This window comes from Neolamprologus multifasciatus, chromosome 18 (genome assembly GCF_963576455.1).
Source record: "Neolamprologus multifasciatus chromosome 18, fNeoMul1.2, whole genome shotgun sequence".
NCBI lineage: Eukaryota > Metazoa > Chordata > Actinopteri > Cichliformes > Cichlidae > Neolamprologus > Neolamprologus multifasciatus.
In genome coordinates, this window is record NC_140456.1 from 9,093,981 (window position 1) to 9,116,361 (window position 22,381).

The following is a 22,381-nucleotide window of genomic DNA, read 5'->3' on the forward strand; positions in this document are numbered from 1 at the left end:
GTCAACACGCATCTCATTAAATGATTGTTTGTTGAGTCTGTTCTCTGTGAGCCCATTAAAATACCTTAGAAGTGTATTTACAGTTTGCAGTCTTTGGCAGGAGCTTGATATTAGGCAGGCAGGAATGACTCAGAGCAGCAAGCTGAGAGGTTTTCGTCAAAATAGAAAAATAAGAAAGCATATTGGAAAAGAAAAGTGCTGCCAAACAAATAGGACCTGAGCCACACAACCTTTTCTCCACCATGAAGAAATTAAAAACACACACATGCACACACACACACACACCTCACAAACGCAAAATTCCCACATACGGGAGAAAGAAAATAGGCGTGCAGAGCGTGCAAGAGACGAGGACATTCATGCACAGCTGTCAATGTTTAGTTTTGGATCCATTTTTATTAGTTTCAGTGTTTGTTTGTTACTAAAAGTAATATTAGGGCTAGTTGTCAGGGGCAGGATTTAGACCGTGTGTTTAAAAATACAAACATTTTGTAAAAGCATTTGACATACAGTCGGTCTCAATGAACCGATGCCTCCTCGGGCATGTTTGGCAAGGCTAAAACGAAATAAAACCCATAGATTTCCATCTATCAACTCTGAGCTATTCAGTCCATCACAGGGCAAATGTGGATACAACCACATGCACCCACATTCTCACAGATGGTCACATAAGATATATTAACTTTCCAAGCATGTCTTTGTGGGAGGAAACCACAGGGAACCCATTCAGCTACAGTGAGCGCTCCATACTCTCCTGAATTGGATGGGGCATTCCCAAGCAGTCACTTGAATCAGGAATTTTCTTGCTGTGACCGTGCTAAGTGCTTGTCCGTGTTGCTGCTCATGTACTTCATTTCCACCCAAGTCAATTTTTTTTATGCTTGGTTTTTGTCAAGTTTTAATTAAATATATTTTTAAATTTGCAACATAGTGAGTCAGTGGGCTTGCAATGAAGCTCACACTGATCTCCCTGTGTTTTGAGTTATAAAACCAAAAATTAAATCATCAAATTAAGAGTGTTTGCATAATGTAGTGGTTTAAACATTTATCTAACAAACAAATCCCACTGTGGCTGTGTCAGGAAGGGCATCCAGCATAACAAGCGGGCAAATCAAACATGTGGACCTGGCTGTGGTCATCAAGAAAAGGAAGCTCAGCCCAGAACTACCAAAATAGAATAATTTATTTTGCTTTTTGTTGTTGTTGTGTTAAAAAAATATGAATGTTTGTGAGCATTGCTGTTTGCTTTTGTTAACTTGCGCACATACCCTTGTATTGATTGGATTAAGCTGCTGGGAGACTCTGATTATCCACAAAACAGACTAGTTGTACAGTAATTAGCTTACCTCTACTTCATGTGGAACAGGTGCTCTTAAAAATACATTGCAGTCAGCTTGGTAGAAGACTTGGCCAGCACAGATAATGAATGCATGAACACATGCTTGGATTAACCTCCAAATCTTCTTGAATGCTACCTTTAAAACACACAGTGAAGCCTATCATGGAGATCTGCAGAATACATGCAGATCTGTAAGCTGGGAAATCCTATATTTGCATGAGACACCAGCCTGTTTTCCTCCCCCCTTATTCATTGGGTGATTCTTGTGCCTCAGCAAGGCTCAGGTCTTTTGAGAGGTGACGTGTTGCTTAATGTGAAGTAGGCAGACAAGATGCTCGTGGTGTAGGGAGGGATTTTCTTGCTGTTCTCTGTTTTGCAGTCTGCTGCCAAATGTCTGCTGCCTCACACACATCTAAGACTGAGTGTGTGTGTGTGTGTGTGTGTATAGATGTGTGCATGCCTCTTATCTCCTTTCGTCTCTTCCAGATCGGGACAGGCTTCAAGGATGAAGATCTGGAGCAGCATTACAAGTTCTTAAAGGTAAAGTGTCACAGCAAGGCTGTTGCACTTACTCTTTAAACAGTCACACTGTTGTTTCTTTACATTGATGTCTTGATTTTTTTTTTCTTTCTTCCTCTTTTTTAAATCGCAAATATACAGGAGCCAAATATTTAACTGTAGACTCAACAAGATTAGCTTTGTGTGATTTCAAAACAATCTTTATTTGTCTTATACTGGGCCTTGGTACAGTCTTTTCAAATTGGCTTTTTTTAGTGCTTCCTTGAAGCTAGCTTTTCTCTGATAGACAGTCCCTCGCAAACATAAGGTTTGAATGGCCGGCTTCTCCACTCAAAGCCAGAGCTGTAAGCCTGAGGAGACCATACAAAGTATATATATCCCATCTAACAGACTTCATTCAGAGATAACAGATGACAGTACTGTGTAAAGACATCTGAAGCTTCAGCTTTAGGATTACTTGAATTCATTGTTTGATAAGTACTTACTTGATAGTAACATAAACACAGACGCAGTAAATTTTAGATCAAAACCACAATGAGGTTTTTGGGGGGTTGGAGTCGTGAAATTCCACAACTATACATTCATAGATTATATTCTTTGTTCATTCAGTCTCTTCAGATATGAACCAAGATTTTAGTTTTAAAATAATAGGAGCAGTGTGCAGATAAACTCCTAAGTTACAACTTCATTTTGTAAACAGCACCTTGAGGATACCTTTAATTATCCAAAAGGAGAAAAGTAACAGGAATAAGCTCAGGGATTACAGATGATGTTTTCTACCCTCTAGGCTTATACACGTGTTACATTTTACCTAAAATAAGTTGCACGTGCCTTTCAGAGGTGTTCATTTGGTGTGTTTAGGAAATGCTGGGCTGGCACTATGAATCACTTCTATTTTACCAATGAAATAAAATGTGTTTAGTGAAACTGTGTTGGCGTGCTCTGACGCTGGTTAATGAATTTCTTTTTCAATTTATATTTGAAGAGGTTTGCTCCAGAGCAGCAGAGCAGCAGAAGCATTTGAAGAAACTTGACAACTGCTCTCTGAAAATGATAGCCGTTACAAGAGTGTGAATTCATTTTTGTATTCTGCTGGCTTTATCAGCTAAATTTATTACTTCTTTTACAGGAATAAAAGAGACGGGGTTTTTAAAATACAGTCATCTATTTCTAAAACAACGTAATCGTTATTTAATACAGACTGAGCAAACCTGGTGAACACCGTGGGGTTTTTTAAAACATCTCTTTTAGAGATTAAAGGGTTGAATTTGGTGTAACAAACTGCTGCCCAGTGTCGAATCACTACAGTGAAGCAGTGATTTAGAAAGCGGTGTAACCTTTTTTCTTTTTTTTCTTTGTGAGACCAATAGAGCCTGCACTGTGCTGCTTTGTAATGAAAGTGATGGATGGTGAATTAAGGAAGGCCAGTGGTGTGGCCGTGTTGCTTTAGTTGCAGCAGTGCTGCAAGCCGAAGGGACTCGAGACGGGGAGACGATTGGCTCGGTTCACAATCCCCTGGGTGGCGAGTTGCTGTGCTGTAACACCGGGAGCTGTTCCTCCCCATTTTTCAGTCTAATCGTTATTCTGATGCTTGAAAATGATTAAAGGTAGTAGATGTTAGAGGTTGACTGATAGTGGAGTTTTGGGGGGCTGATGCAGAATCATGTTCATTATAGATTTTAAGCAAAAGTACAATTTGACATTCAAATAAACTCTCCCAGAAATGATTTGTGAATGAGTTGGCGCTTTTGAAGGAAAGAGGCATTTTGTAACAAAGGACTAAATGAGACTCCAGAACTTTGGTGTCATTGATCTGAACAAAGCAGCTAAGCAGTGGTGACACTCACATTCAGTTGTTCGTAGCTTATTGTTAACTGAAAATTACATTTAGGCTTCAAAAATCATAGAAGTGGTGTCAATTTGTGAGGAACAAACTATGTAAGTACCATAAACTTTTATTTTCTACATATTTTCTACATTAATCCAAAATGGTAGTGGGCAGTAAAGCCCAATTATATCATGAGATTTTGAAAATTTGCAATAACCATATTTATGACAATAGAGGGGAAAGAATTTAACATTTCTTTGGTGATCTTAGCTCGCAGGCAGCAGCTTTATGTGCAAACAAAATGAAGGGCATTTTCCATCCTCTTTTTCCATTGAGTTACTGTCATTGATGACAGACTACCTAATTTGAAGTGTAGCGTTCACAGCATTAATGTAGCTGTGAGACAGCCTTATATCCACTGACATGGCATGAGTCAACTGTAAGTACAATTGTAGTCTCGACAGTGTTTTCTCCAGAAGTTTTAAGTTAAAAAAAATAATAATAATAATGCAACTGCTTAACACAGTTTAACCAGAAAAGCAACTTAACCTTGTAATTCCACAGGAGCCTGCACAATATGATCACATAATAAAGTATAAGTCTAAAAATTATTTTTATCCAGGGTGTTTTAACTTGGGTTTATTTGAGCTGTTTAACCAGTTGCTTAAAGTCCTGCGTTACCGCTGTGTAACCACATTACTAATTTCCATCCACCATTGGCTCTTCTTGCCATATAGAGTGCTCAAGCGATGTTTACTTTTGCGTCGCTGCTCTTATTTCCGCTTTACCTGCCTTCATAGCCTTGTATTAGTCGGTGGTGTTTTTGCCTCAAGTGGTGAAACAAGTTCACTGTTCCCATTGTTAGCAGCAACATTTTTCTTGCATATTGCGTTATCATGTTATATTGGATGTCATTGAAGAAACTCCCTTTTTAAGTACTAAAATGACACTGCTCTCGCTCTCAGACATGTCTGGAGTTGTTTTTATCGTCGTGTGTGCTAGGCAAAGTAAACGCGTGGTGTCACTTTATCATTTTATATCATTATCATGATGTGACAGGTTTTTTTTAACAAGTTAAAAGTATATTCATGGATCGTGTGATTCTGGCATAGGGTGGAGTCCTAACTCGCAGGATGGCCTGCAAAAAACATTCCTGTAGCACTCTTTTTTATCATTATTAATTAATTAATTAATTAATATCACGCATTCTTTGTGTTTTTCTTGTTTAATAATACTTGGAAAATGACTTTTGATGCCTTATTGTCACCTTCTGGTGGAAGCAATGTGTTATAGATTCAGGTACAACCAAGGGACAAATATAGTACCTATTTAAAAATATATAACTAAAATATAGCATTTCAAAAGTTGGAAATCATCATTTAAAAATGAATTGAATTTGAATTGAACTGAATTTCAGTTTCTCATTCAGTGAACTGATAAAATGTTATTATTAGTATTCTGATCACACATTTCACATTAAAAGCCTGGAACAGAGTTGATACCTAAATCATGAGTGATTTAGGTATCACTTAAATCTTACTTAAAATGTAAGTAGAAGTTCTTTTATTTTTTTCAACTTACCGTTTCACATCATATAAGCCAAACTGTTCCACAGCAGGCACAAACTGCACAGTTTTCCCAGCAGTAACAACTGTACTTGATTATATAATTGCCACTCCACCTTAAATAAGTCACTTTACATGCCCCGAAGATGAGTTCTTCACTTGGTCCTCGGTGGTGTAAATACATTTAAATCAACATGAATAATTGCATGTAACTGAAATAGCCCACACACCTTTTTAGGCTTGTGTGAAGTGTAATTATGATGCTCTGGAAGGCGTGTAAAATTGCAATATTATAGTTTTATTAACTCCACCTAATACTTGACCCATCTAATGATTACAATAATAACTCTTTCTATTATATAGCTGTATCTGTGTATCCCCAAGTATAACTGAAAGGCCACAGGTTTGAGCTCCGACAGAACTCAATATTTTATAAGACTCTACACGCCTACCAGCTCATGCATTGTAATTCACTCTGTATTGGAGTGTCACTTGAATGCCCACAGTATAAATAATGTGTGCGGGGAAACAGCACCGCTACAGCTGGAGCTTTCTTTCCCCCAGAATTATTTAACTATGACCCAGTTCTGTGGACACTGCAGCAGTCTCGTTAACATTAAACCGTTTCAGAGGCACATTCGCTGAAATGGCTGTTTCACGCCAAAACAAGATGGGTATCATTTTGTAAAAGACTGACACCTACGCTGACAGAATGATTGCTCGTGTCAAAGTTAAAATGGTACTATTAAATATTGCAGAAGTTGGCTCTTTTTATTTTTCTCGGTCGCCTCGCGGGAACAGAAACAGTTTGGCGGTGAAGCCTGCGAGGTAAATATCGAGTTTAAAATAAGGAGAAAAAAAGTGCAGTATATCAGGCTGTGTCTAAATGAAATCCTTCGTGTAGGTGCGTGATAATGTGTCTTTGAAATCATGTTGCCCCCACCAAGAAATATGGGAGTGCTGAGACTGTGTCTGCCTCTTGGGATGTGGTTTTTGAGACACGGCACAATTCAGCAGGGCAACCAGAAGCGCTCCATCACTGTCTTTTTTACCAGGTTCTCTGTGCATGCATTGCCCTATTTTTACACTGTGCATATTTGCATGTACACTGTATGTACACTCTAGTTGTTCTCAGAAGTGGGATACATAACACTGCCGGCTTCATCAGTCTGTTCAAATGATGGCAGTCTTTCATTTCGGCATGAGTCACTTTTTTCATGCTTTCCTTCAGACACCCACGGCATTGGGTGCATGTGTGGGATAAAGTACTCTGAAGGAGATTTTAACAGTATATCAGTTGACAAACAATGCATGAGGTCAAAGTTTTATTGTCATGGCTGCTATATTTCAACAGCTGCTTTAATAAGAAGAGTTGCTGCTTACTATATTTAAACATGGAAAGGAGAATATCGGCACGAATAGAAACTTACCAGACTTGAATTTGCCCAAACTCCTTTTTAAGGTCAGCTATTTGGGCCATTTTAGATGCTTCCTTAAATCCCACTATGCACCTAAAACTCTAAGCAAACATTTATGTGTAGAGCCAGGACTTGTATTGAACTCTATGCTGTTTTTAAACAACAGTAATAAACCTGAACTAACTGACCTCTACTCCAGTTAACTCAGTGTATATGCACAAACTGAGGGCATATAAATTGTCTTTTGCAAACTGGCTTGGTACTGAGTGGCGTTTAAAAAGTCAGATGCTAAAAGTAATCTGGTGGTGTCTGTCTGATTATGTAACTACATGCATTCAGTTTATGCTGTGCTAAAAGTAAAAATGTTATTTCATCCAACTTGGATCCTAATCACGACATTTTATGTGTGACCGAGTGCCCTGCACAAGCTGTGCATATCTGAAGAGTTTTGAGTTTGAAACGTTTATATATTTGTACTGTAAGAAGAACAAATTTGAGTTCTTTGAAGAAGTCACCATTAACTCTGGGTACACATTTCTAACATTCATCTAACGTTTTATTCTTAAGTTGGATAATTTAGTGATTTAATCATTAATTTTTCATTTTATGTTCTCTAGGAGCACATCCTGCCCAAGCCCCGTGCTTACTACCGCGTTGACCAATCAGCCGAGCCCGACGTGTGGCTGGATGCTGTGCAGGTTTGGGAGGTGAAGTGCGCTGACCTCTCACTGTCTCCGGTCTACAAAGCTGCAATGGGAATGGTCAGTTCAGTGTCTTAATCCGCCCTCCATGTGTTTCCACTGATAAATTCAGCCTGTTATGCTCTGTTGCCTACAGTGAAAAGTCATAATTAGTGCCTCTTAATTGAGTTATTAAAAATGTTGTAAAAGCGTCCGGTTTTAATAGAACAGATACTTGTTTATTACCCGTGGTTTGGCTGCATGTTAGATGCAGAGTCCCTCAGCACAAATAAAAAAGGTTTGCCAGAATATAGCTCCCGTTTTAACAGCAGGCAAAGTAAAACAACAGTGGGATGGATAAAACGCTGCCATTAATTAAAAAAAAATCCGGTGTGAAATTTGCCAGGTGTTGCGTTCGTTCTCAATAAGCCTTCTATACATCGTATTTTTAAACAGTTGAATATCAGATGTTTGGATGAGTAACCAAAAAGAGGATTAGCAGTATCAATTCTTTTAATACCGTGATCCCCAGGATGGTTTTGACAGGTAATTTGTAAGATTACCCTGAGGCTTCACACATAATGTGGCTACGGCTTTCTGCGATAGTCAGTAGCTTGAAAAAGAGTGTATACTTTCTGAGATATTAGAGCAGTGCAATCTGATGTAACTATAAGTGCTATGTGGATTTGCTAATGATGTTCATCCCCTCTGTGTACGTGAAGCTCGAGCAGCTCATGTGAGCAGCTCAGGTACTTGTGAACAGAAGGGTCATCATGCTTTGCTGGGACCCTCGCTAATTCATGTGCTGTTATGGTGGTCTAAGCCAGTTTCCCAACTTTTTAAAAGCCAAAATTTCAAGGCACAGCAAAAAAATAGCCTGTACTTACTGCAAATTACGAAAAGCTTTAAAGATTGAATTGATAGGTCAGATTATTGTCAATGTTGTATACTTATTAATTACATTTGACCCCCCGAATTTACACAAAACCCCTTTCGCATTTGATAAACTGTAAGTACAGGTCTGAAAAATCTTAAACACACCCTTCACATTCAATATATCTGCATTGTTGGTTGTTCTGAAAAAGAAAATGTACAGTACTGTTTCTAAAGCCAGTAAAATACTAAACAAGGCAAATAATTCATTTTATTTTATTCCGGTTTTTGGAACCGGAGTAGAAAGTTGATATTTCCAAGCCTTGAGCTAGCAGGGCTTGAATATCTTTCAGTGCATGTTAGTCAACAAAATATCCAGTACGTGGGGGTATGTTAGAAGTAACAACAAATGATAACTCAGTATCACAGGTTGTTTGCTGGTTTTAATTATAATTCTTGTGATCTGCTCTTCTTCAGGTGGATCCAGAGAAGGGCATTTCTCTGAGGTTCCCTCGCTTCCTTAGGATTAGAGATGACAAGAAGCCCGAGGACGCCACAGCCGCAGCTCAGGTACATTAGATCAGTACTGGTCCCACCAATGAATATGAAACCAGCAGCACACTCACAAACAATGTCAGATAGATCTCTTATAGGACTAGAAAATATGAAGGATCATGAGGTCAAAGAAGGAAGATCGCGGCCTAGTAAAATTCAGTCATAAGTTTGTTTGACCGTGTTGTATAGAAAAGCATCATCATAGCTGTCCTGTAAAATTTCACGGGTGAATAGCACTCCAAGGACAGTCTTTTTTTATATACAGGAATTGGTTTATGTAATGGTCTCCTGCTGCATGTCGAACAGAGCTGTATTACAGTCAGTTAAAGCACTGTTGGTTTCGGAGCAATATATTGTGAGGCAGCAACCATGATTTGTACTGTACAAACTGCAGGACAGTCGTATCTTCAGAAAAACAAATTTAAGTAGACAACGCCAAGCTCACCAGCGCAAACCATTAATTGTGTTATTTTAGTCTAACGGTGGATTTGTGTTTGACATAACTCGCAGAAAGTTTTGCCAGAACACAAATCAACTTTCAGCGGTTTGCTTAGGTGTTTTTTTCCTTTTTGTTTGTTTGTTTTTTTATTTTTTTATGCCATGTCGATCTCTGCCTGCCTCTGAATGACCTGACTGCTGACCCATGAGCATATAAAATTCTTATCACTATGCTGACCTGAGTTACAGGACTGTATATGGACTGTATACTTTATACATACAAATATTTTTATGTTTTGTTTTTTCTCCTAGATTGTAGTATTAGTGAAATAATGGTAAATATTGATATATATTGGAATATTACCATAAAATACTGCAACTTGTACTTAACTATTTTATGTCTTGGGGCTAAAACTGCCAAATATTTCTGTAATTTCTCTTATATAGTGCCAGTGTATATACAAGTGATCAGCTTAAAGCTCTAAAGTGCTATTCTAAAAACTGTGTTTTAGAAAGTTTTTTTCTACTCTTGCATTTGTTTTCTGTTTGTTTTCCAGTAATACAAATATGGATTTGAATGTGAATAAAACAAAGTTACTCTTAACAGAGTCAAAGTATTAAAAATATGGAGGTGGAAATGAGCTTAATAATGAACCCTTAAAATGTGAAATGCACAAAATAAAATAAAGTGTCCAATTCTTCTCAATTAACCTAAACATTAGGGTAAGATACTTACCAAATATGTGTTTTCATGCACTTTTTAGACTTTCAGCTGTACTTCAATTACAATGTCGATGTAGAAAAGATATGTCCAAAATAGACATGAAGGTGTTTTTTTGTTTTTTTTTTAATTTACTACCTTGTCTGTTGGGCCTATGTGTCTGAAACCAGAAGTCTCCACTTCTGTGTTAACATGCACCAGAATGTCTTTATGATGCCTGAAACTCGTACTGAAGTCTCCATGTTGATTTCTTTCTGTATTCTCAAAGTTTTGTTTTCTGAAGGTTGCGTTCATGTATCATTCATAGCCTGACTTATAGAACATCTTTTACCTGAAAACAACATTGAACATTGATATTTTTTTTTGTCCTCCTGCTGTTGACCATGTTTTCTGATTCACAGCAGAATATAAAGAGATCCCCTACGTTCAAAACCGTTTGACTCTAACAAGTCAACAAAATGAAACGAGATTTTTAAAGTTTGATTCCCTGCTAAACATTTTACGACATGCTTTCTTGCATCATGCATCGCCTTAGATGCACCAGCTCGGAAAAACACGCCGCGCCTCACCGGGAAAATCCATGCCAGGTTCATTGTAGTGTAACACCACCTGCGCCCAAACTTGTGTAGCATTTCTAAAGACTCAACTACAATAAAATGTTAATATTCACTGAGTTGAATCAATGCCCATCTGTTACTTATAGAGTGTAGATATAGGCGTTTACAGCAGGGAATTAAGTCGGAACATCAGCAGCATTAAAATGATGCTTCTGTCAGTTTTCATCAGTTAAGATGCACACACGCTCATTAGCACAGCACATCGGTTCACGTTGCCTGACGTAGCGCGCGGTTTAAATAAAACTTAACCTCATTCGAGTCGGTGGGAATTAAGAAAACATGAAGACCAGCCAGATCATGTTGGATGCAACCACTTTTGGGCTGAGAATCAAAGCTTTACCTTGATCCTGCGGAGGAGAAATAATGTGATGTTTCATTGTTTTCCATCCTCACTGTGCCACCCTGCTGTACTGGTACTGATACTGCTGATTCTGGGTGGGCCTGCTGTTCGCGCATTATTCATTGTCCCGCCTTCCTCCTCCCTCGCCCCCGAACTCCGATGAGCCCAAGTGAGCGCAGCCCCCGTCTCGCACTCAGCAGCTGGGAGTCACCAACATCAAAGCCCAGCATATGAATAATCAAACTGATATTTTTAGCTTCTCCTCTTCATGTTTCTGACCTCACTTCATGATAGTCTCTCCCTCCCTCCACCCTGCTTCCCCTCTTTCTCGCAAATCATCTCATCTCCCTTGTTCTCTCTAAACATCTCTCTCCCTCTCGATCTCTGCAGATCGCCGAGTTGTACAAGAAGCAGCAGCAGATTCAGAATCAGGGGGATAAAGCTGACCCAGAGGACTACTACTGATCGTCTGTTGTCATCAGCAGGGAATAATAAATAATTGAATTTTAAGTCTTGTAATTGTAAATAGCTTCTTTCTTTCTTTGTGTACTGTTGAATGAAAATAAAGGCACTTGCCAGTTTTAAGCGTCCTGTGTACGTTATTGATTTGTTGAGGCTGCTCCTTTTTACTTACTTTGATTTCCTTTTGAGAGTCAAAATTGCCTTAACATCTTGCCACATGCGATGCACATAAATTCCTAAAACCTGCATCGATTCAGCAGTTACAGCATACCTGCCGGTATCAGATCCCTATCAGAAATTCACTCTGCACAGCCGCCAAGTAAACCCAGAAAAGTAAGGTTTGCATGCAAATATGTTTTAGACTGTCCTTATTTCTCCTCAAAAAGGCAACAGCAAAGTGTGTGGTAATAATAGTACGAGCCAAAGAGATTGCCAACTGCCTAAAATGTTATTAGTAGCTGACGATGCCGGAGCTGACAGTTGCTCAAACAGCAGGACAAAAGCGAAGCACTCACAGCTTGCATTAGATGATGGAAATCCACTAACTGTCCAGCATGAATCAATCACAGATGTGTGGAAGGAGAGTCGCAGCGAATCAAGCGCCAAGGATGGGTGATTATAACGTGGAGAAAGAGGATTGTGAGTTTTCTGCACAGTGATTCCATGTGCGAGGCAGCGAGTGCTCGCGGAGATTGAACTACTTTGGTATTTGTGAGCTGTGAGCACCTCAGAATCTATTTTAATGCTAAACAGACTGAATGAGCGGGAAATATTTTGACATTGACAGACGCTCACTGCTTGAGAGATATGTTTTGCGAGTCACACATCACGCAAGGGCAACAGAGCTGCAATAAGAACGGAGGGGGAAAACTGTTGAACTGCAAATAAGCTCTTGTATCTGCAAGCATGTTGGCAGCAGTGCTTACTGACTAAGCCACAGTATTGGCTCTAGGGGTGGTAATATCAATCCACCATAAACTCCCATTCAACAGTCATCTCAGGGCATTTTCCATTGTAAGGAAAAGGTAAAGAAAGATACTCGATGATCCCCTGACATCGTCAGCGGGCAGGGCGGGGAAATATAAACTGCATATACTGGTGCATTTTATGTGTTCGATATGACTGCTTCCTGTTAAAATGGAGTTTTTCCTTCCCGCTGTCATCAAGTGCTCGTTTTGGTTTCTGATATGATTGTAGGGTCTTAATAACAAGCACCTTGAGTTGACTGATGTGTTATTTGACACAGTATAAATAAAACTGGAGTGAATTTACAATTTCTAGTCTATGAAAATCAGAAATTCAGTCATTCAAATTATTTTAGAGTTAAAGTTTTTTCTCTGGACACTATAAAAATGTCCAGTTCTGAAAAGTATGTTTGTTTATATACTGAATACTTAGAGCTTTGTTTTAACATGCAGTGCAAAAACTCAAAATCTTACCAAGTATATTTGTCTTATTTCTAGTCAAAATGATCTCATTACAGTTAAAATAAGACACAATCAGCTACTGAGCAACATTTCAGTAAGGTATAGAAACATGTTTCAAGACAGTGAAATTTGAAACTAGAGAAAAATTAGAGAATTTTCACTTGTTCCATTGGCAGATTTTTTCACTTAATACAAGATATTTTACCTTGAAACTAGAAAAAAATCTGCCAATGGAACAAGTGAAAATTCATTTTCAGATTTTGAGTTTATGGAGTGAATTACTGCATCAGTGTGACGTGGCATGTAGGGGATCAGCTTGTGGCTCTGCTCAGATGTTATTAAATCTCAGGTTGCTTTGATAGCGGCCTTCAAGTCTTCTCTGTTTATGCCTCGTTTGTTTCTCATCTTCATCTTCAGGCGACTTGGTTAGCCAATTTAAACGTATTATTAATATAGAGTGCAAGCTATTGGATGGTAGTTTTGGCACTCTGGGCAGCTCCCCATAAGGCTTTTCAGCAGATGGAAGCATGAAGTGTTATAATATGTTTTGTTAGACAGTTGCATTGACATAGCCCACCAGCACCACCACCTGCCATAGTGCCCCGAATAACAACAGATTGCTGAAATTTCTCACTAGACTTCAAACACCTTGGATCCAGTGCCTCATCAGTCTTCCTCCAGACGCCGGGGCCTTGTTTTCCATATGTAACAAAAAGTATATTTTTATCTGGAAAGAGGACTCTGAACCACTGAGCAACAGTCCAGTTCTTTTCCTCCTTATCCCAGATAAAACTTCTGACATTGTCTGTTGTTCAGCAGTGGCTTTAGATTAGGAAAGCGACAGTTGGAGCTCCTTTCCTGAAGACTTCTGAGGCTGGTGGCTCTTGATGCACTCACATCAGCCTGAGACCAGCTTTTGCCTCCATGTTTCATGACGATCCTCTCAAGCCTGCAGTCGACCCTTTGCTGGTGCAACTTTTCTCTCACTCTTTTTCCTTCCAGCCAACTTTCCACTAATATGCTTCCATACAGCCCTCTGCCACCAGCAAGCCTTTTCACCAGTGCACTTCTGTGGCATACCCTCCTTATGACTGACAGCTCAACATCACATGATCACAGAGTGTCTTTGTTTTCTAATTCAGATCCATCCTCACTTGTTGTTGGTTTCAAGCCCCGAGATGCCAAGGCCTCAAAGTGAGACCTTACTAACCAAAAGGTGACATCGGGATGGCCAGGTTTTATATACAGTGTGATGTACAAAACCAGGCTCAGGGGAAACCGCCATCTGTCTCTGCTTGTTTGGGTGAGGGGGGAACAGAGAAGAAGAGGTGAACAAAGAGAAAAAGAGCATAACAACAAACAATATAATAAACAGGGAGCAGCTTCAGGGGTCATTTGCTTCAGATTACCAAAGGGGACACAAGGTTGATTATATGCAGTAGTGGCATATAAATACAGGCTCACCAGCAGCTTGAGTTTGTAGAAGCATGACTAAAGGATGGTTCAGTTCCAAGAAGGAAAGTTTGAAGGTAAATCTAAAAAGTAGAGAGGGCACTTGTTTTCCAAACCTGGAAACAGATTCCACAGAAGATGGGCCAGATCGCTGGAGGCTCTTCCTCTGAAGTATGCTACGGGAATAACAAGATACTGTGAGGTCTTTAAGATAAGGTGGGGCTTTGCGTGTGGTCCCGAATAAAATGTCTCAACAGATTAGGATTGATTGCTATAAAATCTACTACAAGTTAGAACTTTTTTTGATCACACTAAGAAAAAAATAAATCACAATAGCAATATTACTTCAGTATCTAAAAAGCATCAACAGCTTTTGTTGTGTATTTTTTAAGCTAATTATACTCAAAGTGCAAAGTGAGATTGCCTCTAACCATCACTGTTCAGTTTTCATCTTCCTAATAAGCATGTCTTATTGGGGTGATTATTGTGTGGGAGGAAGCCAGAGAACATGCAAACTCTACACAAATGTGTCCCAGAGGATTCGAACCCAGACCCTTTGGTGTGTGAGGCAGCGCAAACCTCTGGATCACGCTGCTGCTCAGCCCCCCACAACACAAAATCCATTCACTTTACCTGTTTTGTTGCAAATTAAAGCTCTACTGCTGTTGGATGGATTGTTGTGAAATTCCCTTAATGATGAAGTGTAATTGCTTCATTGATAATGCTACTTTTCATCTTGTCTGAATTTGAATTTCCAATGTGTTTTATGACTGAGGGAAAAAAAGTGATTATCCTCAGCTGCACTTTTAATTAGCAAACCTTTCGGTCTGTAATGATGAACATATTAAGTATTATACCGGCCTGCTTACTGGCATGCAGATGCCATCTAGCTAAAGGCACCACTGTGCATCCTCACAGCTTCTAGCATAGACTTGGAAAATTGTGCCAGTTGTGCAGCATCTAACAGCATGTGGCACACTATTGTCAGTGTATTTACATGCAGAGTGGTTTATATTTCCCATAGTCGAAAGCTCTTGAGATCGCTATTTGTTATGCTTTCTCTGCATGCAGGTATGCATACTGCACGGCTGGTGGTTTGCCTATTTGTGCGTGTGGGCCGTGTCCTGTGTCTGCTGAGGGGGAGTTTGAGAAGGACACCATTGTGGCTGAATAATCATGGAAATGCCAAATCCAGATTTGCCTGCCTGTTTTGTCTTCTGTTTATCTGCAGCACATTTTCCCTCCTATTTTATTCAGTCTTCCTTTTTCTCGTGTAAATACTGAAATGTTTTAGTCTAGTTTCTGCTTTCAATGTGTCGTCTCTCGTGCACACAGCTTTGGGAAAATCTGAAGCACATATTGAATATCATCATCACATCTCATCTTCAAGGAAAAAAAACAAAAAGTAAGAACAAGGGCTTGCTGGTGTTACTGAAATCTGAATTTCAACCAGCAGTGTTCAGCTGTGCTGTTGCTTTAGAGAGGAGCTTTAAACATCCAGTTTGAGGGAAAAAGTCCCAAATGGGAATCACGCAGGCAGCAGAGCGTGAAATATTTAGAAAGAAAACATGTATTTAATTTAATCCCATATTGTGTGTGCTGTATGATATTGTCCATTGTTGTGGGTAACTGAAGGTTGACGTGGAGAGTGTCTAATTTGTGTCATTGTGTCAGTGGAGAGGAAATGATCAAACCTCCTTGGTTTGCTGTTGGGTCTAAATGCCTGCATGCTGACACTGTTCTGCATTTGTTCCCTTTTTTTCTGCATGTCTGAACGAGGCTGTTTTTGTCATCTTTTCATGAACACGTGCGTGTTTGTGTGTGTGCGCCTGGTTAACTGCCCGTGTATTTGTGTCACTGATGTTTACCGAGGGGGGCAGCTGGCACGCATCGAACGCCTGCAGGGCATTGCAGCACAGCGGCCTCCATCTCTCCACTGAGGTCTCAGCCCATGTTCAAACAGCTGTGCTGTTAGTTCACATCAAGTCACCCGTTCAGACTGGACCCAGGGGGCAGTTGCTGCAGACCTACCTGCTCCCTGCCTCTGTTGAACTGTTTATCCACATGTTAAGAAGTGACTGGAGGCTCTTGGATGTGAAGCACAATTTGAAAGGAGAAAGGATCTCTAGGCTTGATGCACATGAAAGGCAAGCTGAAGATTGCTCCTGTGTGCTGAAACCGTCCCTGCTGTGTTCCTCTTTAAACTTTCAGGAAGTGTACCCTAAAGCCAGGATTATGGATTACTTCCAAGTGCACGGGAGGGAGGGGGGGCATCTATAAAAAATGCCAGGTTTCACCTTTCTCTGTCCTTTTGTGTCCCTCTCTCTTTCCCCACCCCATTCTCCCACATAAGCTATCTGTCTTGTTCACAATAGCGCTTTCTCCACCCTTAGAACAATGTGTTTGTTCTCCTCCACCTCCTCGCCTTCCCTCCATCCCTTTCTATCCCTCCATCCATTTGTTTGGTGCTCTCTGTGACATCTCTGCGATGCCAGGCCACGAGGGAGAGCGGGAGGGACAGTCCCTGCCATTGTCCCCAGCCAAACCCACGGCATATCAATAGTGTTTTTCTTGAGCTTGAGTGCCCAGCGTTGGCCAGTAACCTTTCGGATTTGATGATGTCAGGCCCCCTCTGTTTTAGGCCCTTTATATGATTTCCCTCGTCCTCCAGTCTCCACTCTAACAGGGTATTAGCTCCTCAACACCAGAGACAGTGCAGAATTGTGCGCGCAGTGTGACTCATCAGCGCACTTCATCAGCTCATTTTAACTAATGCGAGTTGGGTTTAACTGTGCCAACAAATCCTTGAAATTAAACCACAAACAATGGCGTTGGTAATTGTCTTCCAGTGTTTTTTTCTTTTCTGACACGCCATGACAAATCACTGCTCTGCTTAAATTATTTACATTTAAGCACAAAAACAGACCTAATTAGGGGAAAAGTTTAGCAGCGATATCTCTCATGGTTGAGCAGCATCCTGAAAATCAGACATTTGTTGACTGCCCCTCCACCACCACCACCACCCACACTCAGTTTTTCCGTGCTCAAAGTGCACAAGGGTCATAATTTCTGCTGGTTCTTGAGATCTGTGCCACTTGAATGTAAACACATGTTGTTTATGGAAAGCTGTAAAGAAAAATAATAAAAGTACCTCCAAATAAGGAGTTAAGTTGTCTGCAGCAGACCGTTGTTCTCTCTTTATCCCTTCTGGTTTTGCTTTTTGATAGCGTCACTGCTGGTAGCATGAGCACCAACAGCCCATTGAAGCACAGGAAGTCCAGCCCATCCAGATTTCTGCATCCATACAGTGTGGGAATGATTGGATCCCCTGCTGAATATGTAAGTTTGCTCACTTCCAAAGAAATTAACAGTCTAGTTTTTATGGAAGTTAGAAACACAAGTTATAAACTGATTTTGGTGACATTAAGTGGAATAAGTATTTGATCCCCTGAAACCCAACCAGATTTCTGGCTCTCATAGATTGACTGTGTGCTCATATGGTACAAATATTGTAACTGATTAATTGATTGTAGATACTTCTGGTCTAAATTTGTTATGGGTATACGGCACATCTGTCCACAGAATCAGTTTCCTCCATTTCACTTTCATGGGCAAGCCCAAAGAGTTGTGAAAGGATGTCAGGGGTAAAACTGTAGGCTGGACTACAAGACCATCAGCAAGAAGCTTGGTGAGAAGGAGACAACTACTGGTAAGATTATTTGGAAATAGAAATATAAAATGACCATTAAGTATCTGAACAGTGTGAAGGAGAAACCAGGAGACTAAGGTTACATAAGGTCCAGCAGCAGGGCCAGTATCTGCTCCATCTGTGTGAGAAACAGGGAGAGAGCTTCCAGAGATGTGCAGGTTTCTGATCAAACAGCTTGAAGGCAAAAGGGGGTCTAATAAGGTGCACCTAATAAAGTGTCAGTGTGTGTGAATTTTCCTATACAAGCTTTGTAAGCACAAAATATCTGTTTTTACCCTAAAATCTAGTTTTTAATTCAGTTAACTAAAATTGCACTTAGCTTTATTTTTTTGTTAAGTTTTGATTAAGTACAATAACCTTGATAGACTTAGATTAACAACAGTGGATGCCAAGTATAACAAACGCGACTTACATTCATACCATATCGTAGTTAGTTTAACAGCATTTTACTAACTAGGACATATAAAACATCTCCACGAACAGGAGGTCCACAAAAGCGATACCACATACCTCCATCCTGATGTTAATCACTCATATTCACTATGGAGAGGCTATGATACATCACAGACATCTGGACTCACAAAGCAGTGATTTTATTAGACATATTTTCCAATCTTACTGACTTTTTTTTTATTAAGCACAAACAGTGAAAAAATACCAGGCAATAAAGGAGAAAAGTTGCAATACTCTCCACAAAATTAAAAATAAAAAAAGAACCTATGCATGACTGAACTTCAAATGGCTGAGGCGTCACCGTGAAATATAACCGTTGTAATCCTTTCCTGTAAATGACACTTGCGTGTAGATATTCACATTCATCCTTTAGTCTCTGTGCTTGCTCAGACATCAAAGATATTTTTCAGAGTTTACACACAAAAAAAACAATTTTAATGAGTTATTCCCTTTCATCATGATGAACTTCCTGCTTTTCAGCTGGTTTTTATGTGTTCAGGTGTTACATCACAGTTTACAATTTTATCACATGCTGTGGCTGTCTATACTTTGGACAGTTACATATTTGATGTTTTCCCCCCTCTGTTTTGACAGTGTAAAACAATGCTGCTTGTGTCTGCGATTCTTCACATCACCTGAGTCATCAAAAGAGATTTAAAAAATGTATTACCCTATTTTTTTCTTTGAAATCATCTTTTTTCCCCGTGCCAAGCTAATATTGGTACAGCACAGCAAATAAACCCCTTTTCAATGGCAACAACAGCGCTGCCAAGTAAACTGAAACAGCAGTCCATCATTACATTAAGACATGAAGGTCAGTCAGTCTGAAAAAAAGCACCTCAGGCACCACAAGCATCACAGTGGTGCTTCCCTGAGTTCAAGTATCTTAACCTCAACTGCTAGGTGAAGTCTGTGTGAATCAGTCTGTCATACTCTAGCTGTTGCAAGGAAACCACTGCTGAAGGACATTACAGTTTTTTCTGATGGCTTTAACCCTAACTGTGATTCTTATAGCACAATTCCTAAAACTATTAATACTTATAGCAAAGCCACTCACTGAGTTTGCAAAACTAAAAGCACAAACACTGCTTTGCACTCAGTTTGCAATTTTGTAACACACACTTTGCAAAACTGTAGGCACAATTCACTGCACAACACTCTTTTTGCAGAACTTTAAACACAACTCACTGCTTACACTCAATTACCAAATTTCCAACACACTCCTAGCAAAACTATACACATTTATGGCTATTATTAACACTATTTTGCCAACTGTCTGGCACACTTTCACATGTGAAAACTGTTTTAGATAATTAGTCCACTTTGCAATCAGCCTAAGTACTATAAACAGGTCACAGGTAAGCTGTCTATGTGGAGTACAATGGAAGGAGCAGTAAGAGTGAGAAGAGTGAGAATCAGAGGAGGCCGAGGGAGAGGACGTGGAGGTGAAGAAGTTGGAGGAAGAGGACGTGGAGGTGAAGAAGCAAGAGGGTTAGAGGAAGTTAGAGGAAGAGGACAAGGAGGAGCAAGAAGAGGACGAGGAGGGGAAAGAGGAAGGGTAAGAAGAGTAAGAAACAGAATAACTGATGACATCAGAGCTACAATAGTGGACCATGTCATCAACCATGGGATGACCCTGAGGGAAGCTGGCCAATGGGTTCAGCCTAAACTGAGCCGCTACACTGTGGCAAGCATCATTAGGACATTTCGAAATGAGAATCGGTTAGTACTTTGTAGCACTGCCATACTCTAATGAGAAACACAACAGTACCATACATGCAAAAATACTGAAATTGTTACTTTACAGAATTGCTAGACGTCCAGATGTTGGGGGCAGAGGCAGAATGTTCACTCCAGAGCAAGAGACCCATATAGTGAACATGGTGATTGCCAATAATGCAATAAGACTGCGCGAAATACAGCAGCGCATAATTGATAATGACACCATCTTTCAAAATATACACAGTGCAAGCATTTCTGCACTAAGTCGTGTACTTGTGCGCCACAGAATAAGAATGAAGCAAATTTACAGAGTTCCTTTCGAGAGAAACACAGAACGTGTAAAGCAACTGCGATATGACTATGTGCAGGTAAGCTAGTGTCATTGGTTCTGAATTTGGAAGTGCATACTGTAGTGCTGTGCATGGGCCTGATGTGTTGCATTTGTTTTGTCTTGTCCAGAGAGTGGTGGAACTAGAAGCAGATGCAACGGGACATGAGCTACTTTTTGTAGATGAGGCCGGTTTTAACCTCAGTAAAACCAGGAGACGTGGCAGGAACATTATTGGACACCGTGCCATCATCAATGTCCCAGGACAATGTGGTGGTAACATAACCATGTGTGCAGCTATAAGCCAAAATGGTGTTGTTCACCATCATGCAACCATAGGCCAATACAACACTGCACACATTATTGCATTCCTGGACACCTTGCATGACATGCTCACTGTTCAGAGACCAGAGCAGACCCGATATGTCATCATATGGGACAATGTTAGTTTCCATAGGGCTGCTTTGGTCCGCAACTGGTTTACAGACCACCCATCCTTCATGGCACTCAACCTCCCTCCATACTCTCCATTCTTAAATCCCATCGAGGAGTTCTTCTCTGCCTGGCGCTGGAAAGTGTACGACCCTCATCCTCATCAACAGGTAGCCCTTTTACAGGCAATGGAGGAGGCATGTGGAGATATTGACCAGGCATCATGTCAGGCCTGGATACGGCATTCAAGGAGATATTTTCCCTGGTGCCTTGGACTGGAGGATATCGCATGCGATGTGGACGAAATTTTGTGGCCGGACCCAGAAAGACGACATGATGTAGGCTGATTGTCTTTTTTTTTTTGAAATTCCTATTTTGTGTTCTGACTTTGTCTTGGTTTTGATGAGTGTGAATAAACACCAATACTTGAAGTTTGGATCCTTGTATGTTTACATGACACTATGACAAAAGTGTGACCTCAAATTGACATCTGTACACAGAGAAAGCAAAAGCCAGATGTGTTTTGTATTCATACCATCAGTGTGCAGTTGGCGCATTGTGTGCTTAGTAGATGATGGCTTGTGTGTACTGTTTGATACGAAAACACCATTTTTACAAAGGTGTGAAGAGTTAATCTAGCTGTGTTCGCTTTTGCAAGAGAACTACAATGTTTTGATAATTGGGTGACAGGTTTTCTTATTTGTGTGTAAAGTTTTGCAAAAATAGCCAATAGTTACAAAAAATGTGCTTAAGCAATCAGAAAAAACTGTAAGAAAAACAAGGCCAATAAACTCAACAAATACACATTAGATGAGGTGGAAATTTGGACTTTGGTTTGCTGAGCATCTGCATGTGTGCTTCACGCCATGAAGGACAGAGGATGAGCTGTAATGGCGTGTGGCTTTTGGGGAGGGGGGACTTAGCAGGTGAGACTGCTGGAAATTTATTCAGCATTCAAAGCAACACTGTTTTGAGCAGCAGGGCTACAGCAACATCCTGCAGTGACACGCCATCCCATCTGGTTTGAGCTCAGTGGGACCATCAAAACACACCCCTAGGCTCTGCAAGGACTATTTGACATGGGAGCGGAGTGGTGGAGAGCTGTGTTCGACAACGTGACCTTCACAAACACCAGTCTACATCCAGTAAACAATGAAAACCAGCTAGCAAGTGCTCTAAATTTGTGCAAACCTGTTGGTCAGTTGGGTGTAGTGTGCAGTTTTTGCATCTTCTTCCAGTGCATTTGGAGGTTTTCTCAGAGTGCTTGTTGCAGACATGCATGCAGAAGGTGACTGATGATTCTAAACTGGGCATAGCTGTGGATGTGAGCATGGAAGCTTGATTTCACTAGTGATCAGTGCAAAGTGTGTCCTCCCCTCTTGCACAGTTGCAGTCAGTTGCAGAAAATATTTCCCTGCTTTCTGATTTATTTATTTGCCTATTTGTCAAAGGTTACCTGACCCTGTGTGAATTAACTGTGACTAACTACATTTATTGAAAGTC

At 40.2% G+C, this 22,381-nt stretch overlaps 1 protein-coding gene and 1 long non-coding RNA gene across 2 annotated transcripts in view; both read left to right on the forward strand.

Annotated features, from left to right (window-relative positions):
- The window catches only part of lig1 (ligase I, DNA, ATP-dependent), a 70,979-nt gene extending 51,612 nt beyond the window's left edge, over nucleotides 1-19,367 (forward strand). The window contains exons 24-27 of the mRNA XM_085141476.1: nucleotides 1,826-1,879; nucleotides 7,287-7,430; nucleotides 8,700-8,792; nucleotides 11,284-19,367. Of these exons, the coding sequence (XP_084997602.1) occupies nucleotides 1,826-1,879; nucleotides 7,287-7,430; nucleotides 8,700-8,792; nucleotides 11,284-11,358 (366 nt within the window). The 3' untranslated portion in view covers nucleotides 11,359-19,367. The remainder of the gene's footprint in view (nucleotides 1-1,825; nucleotides 1,880-7,286; nucleotides 7,431-8,699; nucleotides 8,793-11,283) is intronic.
- Nucleotides 19,368-19,723: 356 nt separating this feature from the next.
- LOC146497311 (uncharacterized) lies at nucleotides 19,724-21,640 on the forward strand. Its single transcript, XR_014870886.1, has 3 exons — nucleotides 19,724-19,841; nucleotides 19,872-20,118; nucleotides 20,204-21,640. It is a non-coding gene; the product is annotated as an uncharacterized LOC146497311 (long non-coding RNA).
- Nucleotides 21,641-22,381: the final 741 nt, after the last annotated feature.